The sequence below is a fragment of the Leptonychotes weddellii genome, chromosome 9, assembly GCF_054177405.1.
Source record: "Leptonychotes weddellii isolate Sample4059 chromosome 9, ASM5417740v2, whole genome shotgun sequence".
Lineage (NCBI taxonomy): Eukaryota > Metazoa > Chordata > Mammalia > Carnivora > Phocidae > Leptonychotes > Leptonychotes weddellii.
In genome coordinates, this window is record NC_138377.1 from 33014386 (window position 1) to 33034515 (window position 20130).

A 20130-nucleotide genomic window follows, 5' to 3' on the forward strand; every position below is an offset into this window, starting at 1 on the left:
CAGAGAGAGAGAGCATAAGCAGGGGGAACAGCAGAGAGAGAGGGAGAAGCAGACTCCCTGCTGGAACAGGGAGCCCGATGCGGGGCTCGATCCCAGGACCCTGAGATCATGACCTGAGCCGAAGGCAGATGCTTAACCGTCTGAGCCACCCAGGCGCCCCGAGGTCAGACATTTTTTGAAAGGTCTATTACCTGATTTAGTCTACTCTTAAAACATCCCAGTGTGTTGTTTGTTTTTTTTTATAAGAGAGGTAAGATCTTTAAAATTTTATTTATTTATTGACAGAGACTGTGAAAGGGGGAACACAAGCAGGGGGAGTGGGAGAGGAAGAAGCAGGCTTCCTGCTGAGCAGGGAGCCCGATGTGGGGCTCGATCCCAGGACCCTGGGATCATGACCTAAGCCGAAGGCTTAACGACTGAGCCACCCAGGTGCCCCAAAACATCCCAATGTTTGGTTCTACTATTAATACAAGTTTATAGATCAGGAAACTAAGAGAGGTAGGTTAAGTAACTTGACAAAGTAACATAGCTCTAGGTAAGTCTCAGAGGGCAAATTTAAATCTTACAGACTCCAGAGCTTATGCAGAAAACTCTTCAAATCACGCTATGTGATTTTTAAAGAATCTTTGTGATAACAAATATTTTTGAAATAGATAGGATTGTCTTAAACTACAGAAACAGTTTTTATATGCCTTGAGAAAATAATGTGTACGTATATACATATGCAATATCCACAAATATTTATGTTTTAAACATATATTAAGTTGTTGACTGAAATCAGTGCTGATTTTCTCAGCCTTCCTTTCCCTCTGTCTTCCTAATATAAATAAAAAATGCCATAAACATAAGAGCTTTGGAAAAGAAAAGCACATAAGATATTTTATTAAAATATAGTCTATTATAGATAATAAAGATATCTGAGATCATGAAAAGATAAAAGGAAGACAAGAAGAGCTACAAAAGTGGGTCACAAATGACAAAGATTAGAAAAGGCTGCAAGAGCCAGTGGAAACTGATCACTAGTAATTCTGGGAAGAAACAGTTTATTAAAAAATCAAATTGGTTTGCTCTTTGATTTCTTTTTACCTAGTGTCATACTTGTGTTTGGAAATGCACATTTTCCTGATTTTATAAGTGCTTATTATTAATTCTTGATTTAAAATTAATTACATTTATTTGTTTGAATGGGGAATACTTAATAGAAAATTTAATATTTACATGAAAATATGAAGAAGAGAGTGCATTTCTTTTCTTTTTCTGTTCCACAGCTACCAGAATCTCTATTCCAGAGGATTCATTGTTATAAGTTTCTTGTTTAGCCTTCTAGAGAGTCTTTACTGTTGTAGACATACATCTATATAGTTTATTTTTCATAAAATGGTAATATACTATACTGTTCTGGACCCTCCTTTTCTCATTTAGATATATATTGTGGAAAGATTTTCCTTTTCTTTTACCCAACAGTTAATGAATACTAACTTTGTGCTTAATAGTTGTTTTAAATGCTTTACATGACAATTCTTTTGATCCCCATAAAATCCTATGAGTATTATCACTGGTTTGCAGAAGAAACTGAGCTGGTGGGAACTTAAGTAATTTGCTCCAAATGACTCTGCAAGTACATAATAGAGCCTGGATTCAAACCCAGTTTGGCTGCAAAATTACATTATGCTACTATATTGCCTTTCCATATTAGCACTTTCCATATTATATAGAGCTATGTAATTTTTTCACATTTACATTATGCTCCAATATACATATATATATTTTTAGGATTTATGTATGTATGTATGTATGAATGTATTTATTTATTTAAAGATTGTACTTATTTATTTGACAGAGAGAGAGCACAAGCAGGGGGAGTGGGAGAGGGAGAAGCAGGCTCAAGCAGGCTGAGCAGGGAGTCCGATGCAGGGCTCAATCCCAGGACCCCGGGATGATGACCTGAGCCGAAGGCAGACGCTTAATCAACTGAGCCACCCAGGTGCCCCTTATTTATTTATTTTAGAGAGAGTGAGAGCAGGGGTAGCGGCAGAGGGAGAGAGAATCTCAAGCAGACTTGCTGCTGAGCGAGGAGCCCGACACAGGGATTGATCCCAGAACCCTGGGATCATAACCTAAGCCGAAATCAAGAGTTGGACGCTTAACTGACTGAGCCACCCAGGCGCCCCTGCTCCAATATATTAATGTAGCATAATTTATTTAGTAAGTTGACTATTCCAGTACTGCCTATTCAAACCTTTCTCATATTTTTTTTCTATTAGTTTGCTGGCATTTTACTTACTGATTTTTCTTTTTTAACTATTCTTTTTGGGGTTTTCTTTTTTTTAAAACTGTTGCTGTACCTTCAAATAATGTTATACCACTTCAAGTATAGCATAAGAACCTTACAAGAGTATACTTCCATTTTCCCCTCTCCCCTCCTTTCTATTATTGTTGTCATACATTTTATATCTACATATGTTATAAAACTCACAATACATAATACATTATTATTATTATTTTTGTATAATGTTCCAGCATTTCTAGAAATTTTTTTTCTCCCCTCTTCTACCATCTCCTCCTGTTTTGGAACTTAAGTTTCATGTATGTTAAATTGTTTAACAGTGCCACTCACAGATCACTGATGCAATGACGATGATGATGATTGCAGTGTTTTTGTTCTCTGTGCTTCATTTTGGACCGTTTCTATTGCTATGACTTCAAGTTCACTGATCTTCAGTGTCTGATTTTCTGGTAAACTCCTCAAGTAGGATGGGATATAGTTTCAGATACTGTATATTTTATATCTAGAAGCTCTAATTGGGTGTTTTTTAAATCTTCCAGGGGCACTTGGGTGGCTCAGTCGTTTAGCATCTGCCTTCGGCTCAGGTCGTGATCTCGGGGTCCTGGGATTGAGCCCCGCATCGGGCTCCCTGCTCTGCGGGAAGCCTGCTTCTCCCTCTCCCACTCCCCCTGCTTGTATTCGCTCTCTCGCCATGTCTCTCTCTGTCAAATAAATAAATAAAATCTTTAAAAAAAAAAAATCTTCCATTTCTCCACTTATTATGTTCCTATTTTCTTTTACATTCTTTAGTATAAGATTTTAATAGCTGTTTTAAGGTTCTTATCCATTAATTCCATCATCTTTGTCATCTTTGTGTGATTCTAATATTTTTCCTGCTTATGGATCATATTCTCCAGCTTCTTTGCTTAGTAATTTTTATAGTTTTAGATTTTGTTTATTCCTTTAAATAGTGTCAGACTTGATCGTGGTTACAGTTAAATTACTTGTCAGTTTAAGCTTGCTAGAGAGGGTCCAGAATAACCGTAGCCTAGAGCTAATTTGGCTTCACTGCTAAGGTCTGCATGATATACGGAATAAGTCAGCCAGGCTCTCCAGGTAATAACCTTATAAAGACTGCCCAATTCCCTTAGTACTCTGCCTAGTGGGAAAGCAGTTCCGGGCCTATGTGAACTTTGGGAATTGTTTGGCCTACTATTTTCCCCAGCCTGGTGGACTTCCACCCCATGCATGCACATATTAGTACTCGGCAAACAATTTGCAGAGACCCCCTACAGATCTTTGGGGCTCATTCTCTGTGTGGATTCCTCTCTCTAGTGTTCTGTCCTGCAAATTAATGGCTGCTTTGGCCTCTGCGAATTCCGCTCTTTTTCCCCTTAGTTCAGTGAGACTGCTAGACTTTGTTTTGGTTCCTCCTCCCATGCTACAGCCTGGAAACTGCCTCCAGCAGCAAGTTGGGGCAATCATAAGGCTCATCTCATTTGTTTCCCTTTTCTCCTAAATTACAGTTCTGTGCTGCTTGTTTCCAGTATATGAAAATGGTTGTTTTATATAATTTGTCTAGTTTTCTGGCTGTTTACAGTGGAACAGCTGTTATTATAACAGTTAATCCTTTATGGACAGAAATCCTCTCACCTCTACTTACTGTTTTTTGTTTTTTATATTAAAAAACTTATTGGGATGTAATTCATATACAATTCACCCATTTAAAATATGCAGTTTGGTGGCTTTTGATGTATTCATAGTTATGCAGCCATCACCACAATCAATTTTAGAATATTTTCATCACCACCCACAGGAACCCCATACCCATAGTAGTCACACCCTATTCACCCCTCCATCCCCAATTCCTAGGCAACCCTAGACAATCACTAATCCACTTTATGTCTCTATAGATTTGCCTACTCCGGACATTTCATATAAATGGAAGCATACAATATGTAGTCTGTTGCTGGCTTCTTTCACTTAGCATATTTTAAGATTCATCCATATTATAGCATGTATCAGTACTTCATTCCTTTCATTCCTTTTTATTGCCAAGTACTGTTCCATCAGATGGATATATAACATTTTATTTATCCTTTCATCTGTTGAAAGACATTTGGTTTTACTTTTTGGTTATTTTGAATAATGTTGCTATGGATAGTTTTGTATAAGTTTTTGCATGGACATACGTTTTTGTTTCTCTTGGGTTACTTACTGGTTTTTGAAGCCCTATATATTGTGGTCAAATTTGCCTTTTGTCCATGTGTGATTTAGAAATATGCTTTCCTAAATTATTACTTCTCTTCCTACTTTTTTTTCCAAGGAGAATTATTTTCTTTTTAGGTATCTTTTGTTTCATGGTTTTGTATAATATTTAGAATAGCCTTCTACCATGGTTTCTTATAGTACTTCTGTGGTTGTTTTTTTATGCTTAAGTCTTTTAACCATCTTTTGCTTTGAGGAAGGAATCTAACTTGATATTCCCCCGTAGTACCAATTTATTGAATAGTCCATTTTCCCCTACTGACTTGAACTGTCACTTTTATCATATATTAAATATAGGTATATACTTGGGTCTATATTCATATTTTTACTTAGAATTGATACATCTGATATTTGTGTGCAAGTTCCATACTATTATATTTATTGTAGCTTTATAATATATTTTTACTTATTCTTGCTGTTTTCACTTGTTTATACAGTTTTCTGTATGTACTTTAGATTTTGTTTTTCTAGTTCTTTTTTTTAAAATTTTTTTATTAACATATAATGTATTATTTGTTTCAGGGGTGTTTTTCTAGTTCTAAAAGCAAAATCCTTTTGCTATTTTTTTATTGGAAAGATAAAATAGTACTTTCATGTTTAAATCTTTGATCTAACTTTAGTTGGTTTTGAATATATTGTGAGATATGGATCTGATGTAATTTTTTTCACACTGATAACTAATTCCATTTTTGAATAGTTCATCCTTTCTCCACTTATCTGTAATGCCACTTAGGTTATATATCAAGTTTCCATATGTGTATGGGTGTGATTCTGAGGTTCTCCATTGTGTTTCACTGGTCTCTTTATGTGTCTCTTTATCAATATCATTGTCATGCTTTAATTGCTTTAGAATAAGTATTATTTACGAAAGTTCTCTACCATGTTCTTCAAGATTGTCCTGGCTAGGGGCGCCTGGGTGGCTCAGTTGGTTGAGCGACTGCTTTCGGCTCATGTCATGATCCTGGAGTCTCAGGATGAGTCTGGCATCGGGCTCCCTGCTCAGCGGGGAGTCTGCTTCTCCCTCTGACCCTTCCCCCTCTCATGTGCTCTCTCTCTCTCTCATTCTCACTCTCTCAAATAAATAAATAAAATCTTAAAAAAAAAAAGATTGTCTTGGCTATTTTTGAGTATTTGCTTTCAATATACATTTTAGAATGAACTCTTTAATTTCTATAAAAAACTCTGGACTTTTATTGAAATTACAATGAATTTATAAATTAATGTGGAGAGAATTGATAGCCTTACAATACTGATGTTATCTGGGAATATGGTAAGTCTTATTTATTTAGGTTTTCTTAAATGTATTTCATTCTCCATATAAATCAAGTATATCGTCTGTTAGATTTATTTGTAGTTACCTTATATTTTTTGTCATTGTTATAAATGATATCTTGTTAAAAATCAAATATTGTAACTTTTTGTGGCTGGAAGATAGAAACATGCTTGATTTTTATGCATTGATCATATATGCAACAACTTTTTTCAACTCTCCATTAACTTAATAACTTCTATGTATAATCTCATTTGTTCTTTATAGAAAAAATCATATCAACTGAGAACTATGACAAGTTTATTTCTTCTGTTGCGAGTATACATTTTTTTCTTTTTGACTAAAAAGCTTTAATAAAGGTAATGACATTAAATTCCACAAATACAATCATTTCATTTCTAGTAAGTACTAGCCAATAACATAAGCCCTACAGATAGGGTAAAACCCCCAAAATATGGACTGTTTGCTCGGGGAGATTAGATTGTTTTAGGAAGACTGTGTCTATAGTATGGAAAATGGACTAGAGAGCAGTAAGACTGGAGGCAGGGAAATCAGACCAAGTACGATGTTACTCCACCAGTTCAAGGGAGAGAAGATGGGAGACCTAGATCAAGAGACTACAAACAGCGGCCAGCTGCCTGATTTTATTTATTTTTAAAGATTTGATTTATTTATTTGACAGAGAGAGGCACAGTGAGAGAGGGAACACAAGCAGGGGGAGAGGGAGAGGGAGAAGCAGGCCTCCCGCCGAGCAGAGAGCCCGATGCAGGGCTCGATCCCAGGACCCTGAGATCATGACCTGAGCCGAAGGCAGATGCTTAACGACTGAGCCACCCAGGCGCTCTGGGTTTTTTACATTTTATTTTTTTATTTTTATTTATTTATTTATTTTTTAAAAGATTTTATTTATTTATTTGACAGAGAGAGACACAGTGAGAGCAGGACCACAAGCAGGGGGAGAGGGAGAGGGAGAAACAGGCCTCCCGCGGAGCAGGGAGCCCGATGCGGGGCTCGATCCCAGGACCCTGGGATCATGACCTGAGCCGAAGGCAGACGCTCAACAACTGAGCCACCCAGGTGCCCCTTTTTTACATTTTAAATATAATTTAAATACAATTGAAAAAAGCCACAAGAATATTTTGTGACATGTGTGAATTATATGAAATTAATAATTTTAGTGGCTCTTGATAAACCTTTATTGAAACACAGCCATGTCTATTCATTTATATCTATATTGTGTGTGGTGCTCTTGCGCTACAGCAGCAGAGCTGAGTAACCGACACTGACTGTATAATCCACAAAGCCCAAAATAGTTACTCTTTGGCTCTTTATAAAAACAACTCTGCTGGCCCCTGACCTAGATTGTGTCAGTGGGAGTAGAAAGAAATGGATACATTTGAGAGATATTTAGAAGTAGAATTGACAAGACATGGTGATTGATTGCAAATGGCAGTAAGGAAGAAAAACAGGAGTAAAGGATTATTCCCAGATTTCCTATTTGGAAAGATGAGAAATAGTAGTTTGATTTGTAGAAACACAAAATATGGAAAGCAGGTGAGAGTTGCGGAAAGGAGCAGGAGTATGGAGCAGAATTATGTTTTAGGTATATTGAATTTGAGGTGTCTGTAAGACAGAACTATCTGGGAAGCAGTTCTACACGTGGAAGAGACCTAGACATACTTACCCCAAAGATACAAATGTATTGATCCAAATGGGCACCTGTACCCCACTGTTTATAGCAGCAATGTTCACAATAGCCAAACTGTGGAAAGAGCCAAGATGTCCATCGACAGATGTAACTTGGACAGATGGATAAAGAAGATGTGTGTATACACACACACACACACACAATGGAGTATTTCTCAGCCATCAGAAAGGATGAATACTTACTATTTATATTGACGTGGATGGAACTGGAGGGTTTTATGCTGGGCGAAATAAGTCAATCAAAGAAAGACAATTATATGATTTTACTTATACGTGGAATATAAGAAACAACGCAGAGGATCATAGGGGAAGAGAGGGAAAATGGAATGGGAAGTCATCAGTGAAGGAGAAAAACCATGAGAGACTCTTAACTCTAGGAAACAAACTGAGGGTTGCTGGAGGGGATGTGGGTGGAAGGATGGGGTAATTGCATGATGGCCATTAAGGAGGGCACATGATGTGATGAGCACTGGGTGTTACATGCAACTGATGAATTACTGAACACTACATCTGAAACTAATGATGTACTGTATGTTAGTTAATTGACTTTAAATTAAAAAAAGAGAGAGAGAGAGAAAGAGACCTAGACAGGTTTAGTATCATCAACATATATGTGCAGAATGAATGATGAGAATGGATGGTACTGCCCTTGTAGAGTACATATAGTGAGAATAACAGAAGGTCTAAGGAAAAAACCTTTAAAGACATTAACATTTAAGGAATGGATAGGGTAAAAAGAACCTGAAACAGAATCTGACAAGTAGCAGTTTGAGAGGTAAGAAGATATCTTAGGGATTGTCTAACTAGGGCTCTGTGTGTGTATCTGTGTGTGTGTGTGTGTGTGTATGTGTAGGGGTTCTAGTAACCCATTTGTACTAGCTTAAGAAAAAAAAAAAGGAAATTTATTTGAGGACTAGAATGAGTATCTTCTTATGGAAGTCAAAATCAAGAAAGTGCTGCCAGGCTTCCTGAGGGAATGGAGCCAGGCCTCTGGAATGCTATCAGAACTAAAGGCAGTGCCGTCCATCTTTGTTTCTTGAGGTTGCATGGTCTCTCATTTGTTTCCTTCTTCTTCTGCTTTGGCATGCGTATGTCAGCCTTACCCCTACTTCTACATTATTCCAATTTCAAACATACAACAGAGACTGACTGACTTTCATTCAAATTATGATTAGGAAAAAGAATCTAATCAGCTCAGTCCAGCCAGTGGATTTGCTGCTCTAGGGCCAAGTGTCCATGCCTGATCCAATAGCTGTAGTCAAAAGAGCAGGGTCATACAGTATTAACATGTCTCCTGGGCCACACTGCTGGGGCTAGCAGGGATGTTTGCAGAAAAGAGGAGTGTAAATTGGACAGTATCATAAAAAGAATATAAAGGGAGGCTACAAGTAAAAGAGTGTTTCTAGAAAAGGCTAGTAGTTAATATTGTTTTTTTTGTTTGCTTGTTTTGAAGATTTTATTTAGTTATTTGAGAGAGAGCATGAACTGGGAGTTAGGAGCAGAGGAAGAGGGACAAGCAGACTCCCTGCTGAGTGGGGAGCCTGACTCAGGGCTTCATCTCAAGACCCTGTGATCATGACTTGAGCCAAAGTCAGCCGCTTATCCTGCCGAACCACCCAGGCACCCCTAATTAATATTGTTAAATGCTGCTAAAAGGACAAACAAGAGAAGTACTGAGTTTTATAGAAGACTTGTAAAATAAAAATAGAAAAAACCTAATGTTAATTTTTGGTATTTCCTTACAGTTTGAAAATAATTGCAACCATATTGTATATGGTGTTTATTTTTTTATTTAATATAATGTGTGATAGTTAATTTTATATGTCACTTGGCTAGGCCACGATACCCAGATTTTTGGGCGACCACTATCATATTTGTTTCTGTGAAGATATTTTTTAGGGACGCCTGGGTGGGCTCAGTCAGTTAAGCATCTGTCTTCAGCTTAGGTCATGATACCAGGGTCCTGGGATTGAGCCCCGCATCAGGCTCCTTGCTCAGAGGGGAGCCTGCTTCTCCCGCTACCTGCAGCTTCCCCTGCTTGTGTGCTTCCCCTGCTTGTGTGCGCACGCCCTCTGACAAATTTTTAAAAATCTTAAAAAAAAAAACCTTTTTAGATGGTTATTAACATTTCAATCAGTATGTATCTTTGAGATTATCTTAATTGGTGGGGCTTTATCCAATCAATTGAAAGAGAAAAAAAGACTGTTTTCCCCCCAGGAAGAGGGGATCCTGCTCACCTACTGTCTTTGGACTTGAGCTACATCAACTCTTTCCTGGCTCTCCAGTCCACTGGCCTACCCTGCAGATTTTGTATTTGTAGCCTCCATGATCCTTAAAATAAATCCAATAATAGAGGCAATTCCTTGCAATGAATCTTTCTCCATATATGTGTATATATACATCTTACTGGTTTTGTTTCTCTGGAGAACTATAGTATTTTTTTCTCTATCAGTAAAAATTCCTAGAAAACATTTTTTTTTAAAGATTTATTTATTTGAGAGATAGAAAGCGTGTGAGCAGGGGGGAGAGGCGGGGGGGGGGAGAGGGAGAGAAGCAGATTCCCTGCTGAGTGGAGAGCCCCATGTGGGACTTGATCCTACGACCCCAAGAGCATGACCTGAGCCGAAATCAAGAGTTGGATACTTAGCCAACTGAACCACCCAGGCACCCCTCTAGAAAACATTCTTTTTTTTTTTGTATTTTATTGGACTGATGTACATCTCACCATTTCTGAGACATAAAGCTAGCATAGGACTAAGAATGTAGAATAGCAAAGGGGAGGAAGCCACCCACAAATTTCAGTCAACTAGAAAGGTACATAAATCTTTGGATTGGAATTGAGGAAAAAAGCTGTTCAGAGCTGAAGGAAGGTCCTAGTTTCTAACAAAAATCTCCTAAAGGCTCTACTAACAGAAGGGTCAGTTTATGGAAAAACTCCCAAATTGCACAAAACTCCATTAGGCAGGAGAAATGGGCAGGACAGCAGGACGTGGGCTGTGGGGACAGCTGGTCTGCAGGAGGGATGGCTGGGCTGGAGGCCACAGCTCCGGCCCAGGACCTGGAGGTTGGAGGCTGGAAGAAGTGTAGAGGCAGAGGTGAGTGTATTCACCCAAAGCCTGGGCCTTCCCAGTTGCTCTGGAGGATACGGCTTTCCTCAGACAAGGTAGAAAACATTCTTAATGAATGAAACACATTCATATTCTTGCAAAATAGTTTTTATATTATAATATTGCCCTTAACTACAGATACTGTTATCTCCATTTATAGATGAGGAAACTGATTCAAAGAAATTATGAAATTAGCCCATTGTCCCACATCTGAAGAAGCAGGCACCTTTGGGGAGTCAACCTAGCTCACAACCCTCGAAGAGTCCCTCACCTTTAAGGCAAATATTTTGTCTATGCAATCTTGTCCATCAGAAATTGAGAACAGGTACTGAGTTTGGGCAGGTTTCCTCACTGAAGAATAAATTGAAAAACCTCCATTTACCATGTGGACTAAAAAGCAGAAAAGCTGCCACACAAAAAGATGAAGTGGATATGTAAGAAGAAGAGAGGGTCCTGTGACTGTCTAGTTTATAGTTCCAGTTTCTTCTTGAAGCTTAGCTTCCTTTTGCCTTAGGGCTCAGTGAGATACTCTGTATCCTTATAATACATCTCTTTTTCTCTACATAATTCAGTTCCTATTATTTACATTTTTTAGAGTCCCAATAAATGCATATAGTAAATGGCTAGGGCCAATAAAACCATTATTTTAAACTACTACATTATAATCAATATTGATTTGTTCATTGTTGTATATATAATTTCACAATAAACATTTTTATATATGAATCCTTGTCCCACATTTCTGTGTCTTTGGTATAGAATTTTAGGAGAGAGATCACTGTGTCAGCGTATATGAACACTTAGAGCCCTTTTATGTATGGACAAATGCTTTCCAGAAAGGTTGCATCAATTTTTATTCCATTAGCAGTGTATGAGAGAACAAGGCAGATATATCATTAATGTGGTATCCTTGTCATCTGTTTACATATACACTATCCCTTTCTTGAATTCAAAATATAATTTTTTTCTGGTGCCTGCCATATTTAAATTACTATGAAAATTTTAAATTCTACTGAAGACAGTTTCTGTCATTGCTTTAATTGCAAGTCATTTTATTGACTCAATGTGAATGACAAATGACACAATATAAAAACTAATTCTGGGGCGCCTGAGTGGCTCAGTCGTTAAGCGTCTGCCTTCGGCTCAGGTCACGATCCTAGGGTCCTGGGATCGAGCCCCACGTCAGGCTCCCTGCTCTGCCGGAAGCCTGCTTCTCCCTCTCCCACTCCCCCTACTTGTCTTCTGCTCTCGCTATCTCTCTCTGTCAAATAAATAAAATCTTTAAAATAAATAAATAATAAAAATAAAAACTAATTCTGATTCTGTGTGATAAAGAGTTAAGGAAAGCATATCAGTAAGAATAAAACCATTTGGTAGAATAACTGAAGGGAATGTTTAAGTGTTCTCGTAATAGGCTGTGCAATGAAAAGATTAGATCGTGGTACGAAATTAAAAGCATCAAGAAGGTCATGTGATCTGTTTTCCGTTTGGTAAATTTTTTCTAATTTGAAAATAATGTGAAGGACTTGTAAATTTTTCTTTCAGTTTTTTTGATAAGACCTAAAGATTTAAGTAAAAACTTTCTTATTAGAGGAAATAACATAAATTCAGCAAGTAAAGCTCAACATTCTCTAAGAAAAAGAAAATAAAAACTAGGAACCCCTACCAAACTTAAAATTATTACCTATTTGTATAGTGATAAAAGTATAAAGTAACAAGCATGGTAAATTGGAAAAGGCATCAGAATAGACCACTGGATGACTAAGTGTTATTTAGCATCACTGGGTCTGTTTCTTCATCTCTAAAGAGAGGAGAGTGGAATTAATATCTTTAAGTTCCCTTCTACCTCTAATTAAGTTTGTACCTAGCCTCCATTCTAAGAAAAACCTAAATAAAAAATATCTGAGAGATAATCTGCTTGATCCTAGGGATACAAGGAATTAAACAACACACTATACATGAAGGACAGCTTAGTATAGTGGTTAAGAGCTTAGATTTGGGAAATTAGACTTTCAATGTTTGAATCTCAGCTCCATAACTTAATACCTGTTTAATCTTGGACCTCTCTTTGACTCAGTTTCATTTAAATTAGAAATCTACCCCATAGGGTTGTTCTGATGATTAAATGAATATTTATAAAGCTCTTAAAACAGTGCCTGGTACACAGTAAATTGTATGTGAAGTAAAATTATTTAATCTATTAACACTTAAGTAAAGAACAAATCCACATTTATTTCTTCTAACATCTTCCTAGAAATGAATTTTGGCTTTAAAAAATCCAGCCAGTTTATTTGTCAAGTAAAGGATTGGGGTGGGTAGGAATTAGTAGAGAGTTACAGTCAAGTGGAGGACAGAACAATTGCAAATATGTGTGTATCAGAAGTGAGAGAAAGGTTGGTTAGATTGTTATTGCAGAGGGAAAGAGGAAGATGACTTTTTAAAAAATAGAAACTAGGGCTCTTACAGAATTGCTAAATTTGCCAATGTGGAGAAGACAATTTGAGTTTTCTATTATAATGCCTTTTGCATTTTGAAAATTACTGTACTTAATTGCCCCTCCTCCCCAGTGCTGAAGCAGCTCTATAAGAGCTGTTGCTACCCCAGGCTAAATTTGCTCCCAACCCTAGAGATTTGAATAGGAATTTTTTAAAAAACAAATCTCCACAGAATCCGTATTAGACACTGCAGAAATTCTCTGGGGCCTTGTAGCAGATAGGGCTACATTATCCAAGAGACAATTAGATAAAAATATCTTTGATAGATTAGAATTGGAATGAATGAATGAATGAATTGGTAACTGCCTGGAAAACTGAATTTATTAAGCTTCTCTTGTTTCTACTCTGGTTTCCACAGAGAGAATCAGGAATTTCTTGTTCATCTTAACTATCTGGAAAGCTGTGGTCTGCCTGCCCACAGCTGTAAAATGATACAAGCTAAAACATGTAGTCCTTCTCTTTCTTTTTCACAAATCCCTTCCCTGTAACAGAAATTGGGAAAGAGATCCTAGTTTGTTAACCTAAGTCTACATCAAATAGGATGGTAATAAACAGTACTTTCCTTTTTTTTTTTTTAAGATTTTATTTATTTATTTGACAGGGAGAGAGGGAACACAGGCATGGGGCGTGGGAGAGGGAAAAGCAGACTCCCCACTGAGCAGAACAGGGAGCCCGACTTCCCTGGGATCACGACCTGAGCCGAAGGCAGACACTTAACAACTGAACCACCCAGGCGCCCCTAAACAATACTTTGCTGAGAGATCATAGGGGAAGGGAGGGGGAAAATGAAACAAGAGGAAACCAGAGAAGGAGACAAACCATAAGAGACTCTTAATCTCAGGAAACAAACTGAGGGTTGCTGGAGTGGAGGGGGGTGGGAGGGATGGGTGATGGACACTGGGGATGGGAAGTACTATGATGAGCGCTGTGAATTGTGTAAGACTGATGAATCACAGACCTGTACCCCTGAAACAAATAATACATTACATGTTAATAAAATAAAGATCTTGGGCGCCTGGGTGGCTCAGTTGGTTAAGCGACTGCCTTCGGCTCAGGTCATGATCCTGGAGTCCCTGGATCGAGTCCCGCATCGGGCTCCCTGCTCCGCAGGGTGTCTGCTTCTCCCTCTGACCCTACCCCCTCTCATGTGTTCTCTCTCAAATAAATAAATAAAATCTTTAAAAAAAAAAAAAAAAAGAACTAAAGGTTAAGGTGGCCCAGGTTTGAGGCCAGGCCTTTGACCCCAAGGTTATCATGAATTTGATAAGGTAAGACTGATATCCTTCCGAGGCTGAAGGCTTATGTTTACTTCGTTTAGCAAGTATTTATTGACTGCCTACTATATGTAGACACTGTTGTAGTCACTGATAATACAGCAGTGAGCAAAACAGATTCAAGTTTCTGCCCCCATGGAACTTACATTCTTTTTTTTTTTTTTTAAAGCATTTATTATAATTCCACATCCAATGATGACTTTTTTTTTTTTAAGATTTTATTTATTTATTTGACAGAGAGAGAGATAGCGAGAGCAGGAACACAAGCAGGGGGAATGGGAGAGGGAGAAGCAGGCTTCTTGCCGAGCAGGGAGCCCGATGTGGGACTCGATCCCAGCACCCTGGGATCTCTTAGAGAGAATATGATAATATCTACTATATCCTAATGCGTAAATATATCCCATGTCAAAGATAAGGTCTGTTACTTCTTCCATTAATGTTTTATAGCTTTCAGTGTACCAGTCTTTTACTTACTGGGTTAAATTTATTACTAGGTATTTTATCCTTTTGGATGCTATCGTAAATCGAATTTTCTTAAATTCCTTTTCAGATTGTTCAGTGCTGGTATACAGAAACAGAACTGATTTGTGTGTGTTGATCTTGTACCCTGCAACTTTGCTGAATTCATTTATTAACTCTAGTGGTTTTTTGTGGATTCTTTTGTGATTTTCTTTTTCTTTTTTCTTTCTTTCTTTTTTTTTTTTTTTACAATCATGTTATCTGTAAGTAGAGATAGTTTTACTTTGTCCTTTCCAATTTAGATGTCTTTTATTTCTTTTTCTAGCCTGTTCTGCCTAGAACTTATAATACAGTGTTAGACAGCAGCAGTGAGAGGTAGATGTCTTTCTCATCTTGAAGAGAAACCTTTTAGTCTGTCACCATTAAGTATGTTATCTTTAGGTAGTTCATAAATGCCCTTTATCATGTTGAAGAAATTCCCTTCTTTCCTAGTTTTTTGAGTGCTTTTATTATGACAGATGATCATGGGTATTTTTTTCTTAATTCTATTAGTGTGATGTATTACATTGATTTTTCTTTGTGGAACCACCCTTGCATTTCGGGGATAAATCCCACACCATACATCATGGTGTATAATACTTTTAATGAGCTGTTGGATTTGGTTTGCTAATATTTTGTAGAAGATTTTTGCACCCGTATTTACAAGGGATATTGGTCTGTAGTTTTCTTGTGATGTTTTTGTCTGGTTTTGATAGCAGGGTAATAATGGCCTCACGAATGAGTTAGGAAGTGTTCCCTAAGGTTGATATTAAAATTTTTAAAAATGTTTGGTAAAATTCACCAGTGAAACCATCTGGACTTTAGGGACCCAGGCTGATGGAACTTTGCCTATCTTGTGATACATATCAGCATGTGGCTTCCAGGGTTGCATCTATAAGGAAGAGAGAGATCATAGAAAGATTGAAAGAGGCATAAGTCCTTTTCCCCAGCTCATTGGCTAAACTAGTCACATAGTCCCAATCTAACTGCAAGTGAACCTGAATATGTAGAGGAGCATAAGGAATATTTGATGAACATTACTGTTTCCACACCTGTTCTCTTTGTATTTCTCCATAGTACTTAACACACTTGAACACATAGTACTTAACACATCTTACATAATTTGTATATCTTTAAATATCATATAATTTGCAATATTTTATCTTTACTATTTAGTGCCTTCCCCCAGCTAGAGTGTAAGCTTATTCTCCTAGAAAACCAATTTCTTGCCCACAAGCCTTTTGTTCATGGTGTTCCTGCTGTTTACAGTGCCTTTTAAATGTTTTTTTTTTTTAATTTATTTATTCATGAGAGTCACAGAGAGAGAGAGAGAAGCAGAGGGAGAAGCAGGCTCCCCGCCTAGCAGGCAGCCCAATGCGGGGCTTGATCCTAGGACCCTGGGTTCATGACCTGAGCCGAAGGCAGACGCTTAACCATCTGAGCCACCCAGGTGCCCCTACAATGCCTTTTATCTTTTTTGCCCTGTACTTCTTTTTTCTAAAGATTAAATCCTACTCATCTCTCAGGACAACTTGGATCTTACTTAATCTGGGTGACTTTGTTAACATCTTTAAGTTAAGTGCCCATCCCTTAGAATCCCTCAGAATTTTTAGTGTACTCTCATAGCACTTACCTCATTATATAGTTATATGTCTGTCTGCCCCATTAACCAAGTTCCTCATGCATGTGGAAGAATGGCTGGAGAAATAGGTAGAGCCTAGAAAAGAAACTATGAGGATCTGAATAAGGACAGTTTAAGGAGAATGGAAAAGAGATGATAGAATCAGGAAATATTTAGAAGTTGAAATAAGCCAGACGTGATTATTGGTTGAATATGAGGGATAAGGAAGGAATCAAGGATAATTCATGTTTCTCATTTAGATTATTATGTGGATTATGAGGTTTCCAAATGAAATAGGGAATATGAGAGGAGGAACAAGTTTGGGTGGTAGGATGATGACATTGGTTTGAAGTATAGCGGGTTTAATTAACTCCATAGAGACATACGTGCAGTAGAAGGTGCAGGTGCAGGCCTTGGCCATATAGTTCTTAACACAAGGAAATGGATAGGTCTTCAGCATGCAAAGTAGTAGTTACAAAATAAGAAAAGCTGAGACTACCAAGAACTGCTAAGGGCAGAATCCTTATTTATTGATGTCAGTGTTTAAGGAACAAGAAGAGGAAGATAAGCTCTTGTGTGGGAAACACAGAAAAAAAAAATAGATGGTGAAAGAGAAAGCAGAATGTGATACTGTAGAAATCAAGGGTATTTAGACTCAAGAAAGTGGTGGCTATGTCAAATATAGTGGAGAAGTCAAATCAAAACAACTATGTACTAAATCTTTACCACTCTTCTTGCAGCCTTACTAAATCCCTTCTTTCAACCCCACTTCTTACTGAACCACGTTGATTCTTATTGAGTTGAACCACCTTGGCTTCAATTTCACGGAGAAATTTGAAGTTATAGGGCATAAACTGTGTCCCCTTCCTTCTTCCTTTACAAACTTGCCACTGTGTCCGTCCATCATTTCTACTTTCCTTCTAATATAAGGAGATTCAAAGCCAAGTCTTAACACTAGTGCCTTTGATACCAAGAGTTGTCTACATTTTATGTTTTCTCCCTTTTTATGACTTTCTGATCCCAGTATCCCCCCACAATTATTCTCAAAAAGGTTACCATTTGAAATTTTAGTGGAGGGGCAGAAGTGGAAAACCAATTACAGGGTGATGAATATTGAATACAAGATGGGGCAGTACCAACAGAAACTACAAATAGCAGTCACTGATGGAACTGAGAGGGAGATAATGCTTAGTCTTCCTCCCCAGGGAAGCAAGGACACTTACATGGATCAGATTCAAGCACTATCCCAGAGGTATTTTATTTTGGAGCTCCATGAAAAATATGTCCTGTTTTTCTTCTGCAGCATGCCAGTGACTAAGTCTTTACTATAGAAACGAAAATGAGCCAGTTCTCACAATGAAAAGTGTAGAAACCCCAGATTTCATTCATTTGTTCAGTCATGCAAAAGTTTTTGTTTGGTTTAGTTTTGTTTTTTTGAGGGAGAGAGTGAGCACAAACGGGGGCGGGGGGAAGGGGGGAGGAGAAGGGGGAGAGGAAGAGAGAGAATCTTAAGCAGGGCTCGATCTCACAACCCTGAGATTGTGACTTGAGCCGAAATCAAAAGTCAGACATTTAACCGAGTCACCCAGGCACCCCTGCAAAAGTATTTCTTGAATGTCTGCTATGTGCCATGCTTAGGTTTAGGTGCTAGGAATACAATGGGGAGTAAAAACACAGTCCTTGTTTTTGTGGAGTTTTATGGTATAGTAATTTGTTTTTTATTTCCTTGTTTAAATTTAACCTAATTTATTTAACTAATTTTACTTTTTTTCCCCTTTAGTATCCTCTTATATATGGATTGATTCTTATTCCCTGCTGGTGTTCTCTAGTTTGCCTAAGTAGAATTTACATGGGAATGCACTCCATTCTGGTAAGGAAAACATTGTGTTCATAGTGCTTTATTTTTTTCTGAAATTGACAGGCAATTTTATAGTTTTTAATCATTGTCAAACTTACAGGAAACCTGAGAAAATATTATTGTAAATCTTCTTTGTTTTGCAAAAATATATATATGTGTGTATATAATATATATATATTAATATATATGTATATTAACATGATGTTTTGTGAACATTTAACTTAGTAATCATGTATTTTGTGGAAACAGTTCCCAGCAATCACAAATAACCAAATATTATGCTCAGGATAAGGTTTCTCCCTCCTTCCAGTCTCAGTTTGATTTTCCTTCTCATTCTCTTCTCTGCCTCTTCTACTGAGTAAAAACCAACAATACAGAAATCAGGGAGAGCTCTCATCAGTGAACACCCGGTGACTAGAAACTACATGAACTTAAATCACTTATATTGACCTATTAAATTCTAGTTTTCTTCTTTTTCCCAATGGTATTTTTGTGCTTACATCAGTTACTCTATTTTGAGAATGCTGTTCAGTTTAAACAGCAGCACAGGTACCCTGTACTCTTCAGGCACGCCTCCTCACCTCCCTTCCTCCTCTTCCCATTGGCATTTCTTTAATTCTAGCTTGCATCATCTCTTCACCCGATTACTGTAATAGCTTCATTAGTAGCCCTACTTCCAGTCTGACAGCACTCCATACAGTGTTTAGTCTCCTGTTGCAGTTTACTTTCAAAACACAAATATGATGCTATACTGAATGACTTACGTTTACTCAAATGTGAATGGTGTTTTCTTATCTCCATAGCTTTAGGAATGCTGTAACTTCTGCTTGGAATACCCTTTTCTCTTTCTTTGTCTAGCTAACTATCTTATCCATTCTTTAAGAGTCACAAAAACATTCTTATCTCCTAAAAGCCTTAGAACATTCCCCATCTTTCCTTTCTCTAGACTGGTTAGGTGACCTTTCTCCCAGAGCATCTTGAGCATAATTCTGGCACAGCACTTATGCTGAACTGCAATTGCTTTTTTTTTTTTTTTCTGTCACCCCCACTAGACAATAAGCAACATAAGAAAAGTAACTATGTTTTCTCTCCCTTGCATCTAGTGTGGTGTCTCTTAGTACATTCTTTGAATGTATTATGTATTTTGTAGATAAAGGATCAGAAAAAAAGTAAATATGAACTAACTCATGGAATCCAAAAATTTATAACTGGTTACAAATTTTTCTTGTCCTTTTAGAATTTTCTACTCATAAAAATACATACTTAACTTGTTTCATAGCTGTAGAAATACTGGGTTTCTATTTTTTACTTAGATTGCTTACCTTCAGAAGCTGCCCCTTCAGTAGTAAATTTCCAGAAGTTGCAAATACTATTTTATTTGTTTTTTTTTTTTTTTTTTTTTTTATTTTTTTTTATTTTTTTTTATTTTTAAAGATTTTATTTATTTATTTGAGAGAGAGAGAGAGAATGAGAGAGAGAGAGCACATGAGAGTGGGGAGGGTCAGAGGGAGAAGCAGACTCCCCGCCGAGCAGGGAGCCCGATGCGGGACTCGATCCTGGGACTCCAGGATCATGACCTGAGCCGAAGGCAGTCGCTTAACCAACTGAGCCACCCAGGCGCCCTATTTTAATAAGCACATTATTCGTGTTCAACTTTTTATAATTATTTGTATTAATACAAATGGTGAATTTACATATAATTCTGACTAATCTCTACTAATTTTATAATGAAACCAAGTATCATATTTTTAGGTCAGATCTAATAT

General features: G+C 37.4%; 1 protein-coding gene across 1 annotated transcript in view; it reads left to right on the forward strand.

Moving 5' to 3' along the window:
* SGPP1 (sphingosine-1-phosphate phosphatase 1) overlaps positions 1 to 20130 on the forward strand; it is a 32726-nt gene that overhangs the window by 4725 nt on the left and 7871 nt on the right. Inside the window, exon 2 of the mRNA XM_006741724.3 lies at positions 18287 to 18376. Coding sequence (XP_006741787.2) covers positions 18287 to 18376 — 90 coding nt within the window. The remainder of the gene's footprint in view (positions 1 to 18286; positions 18377 to 20130) is intronic.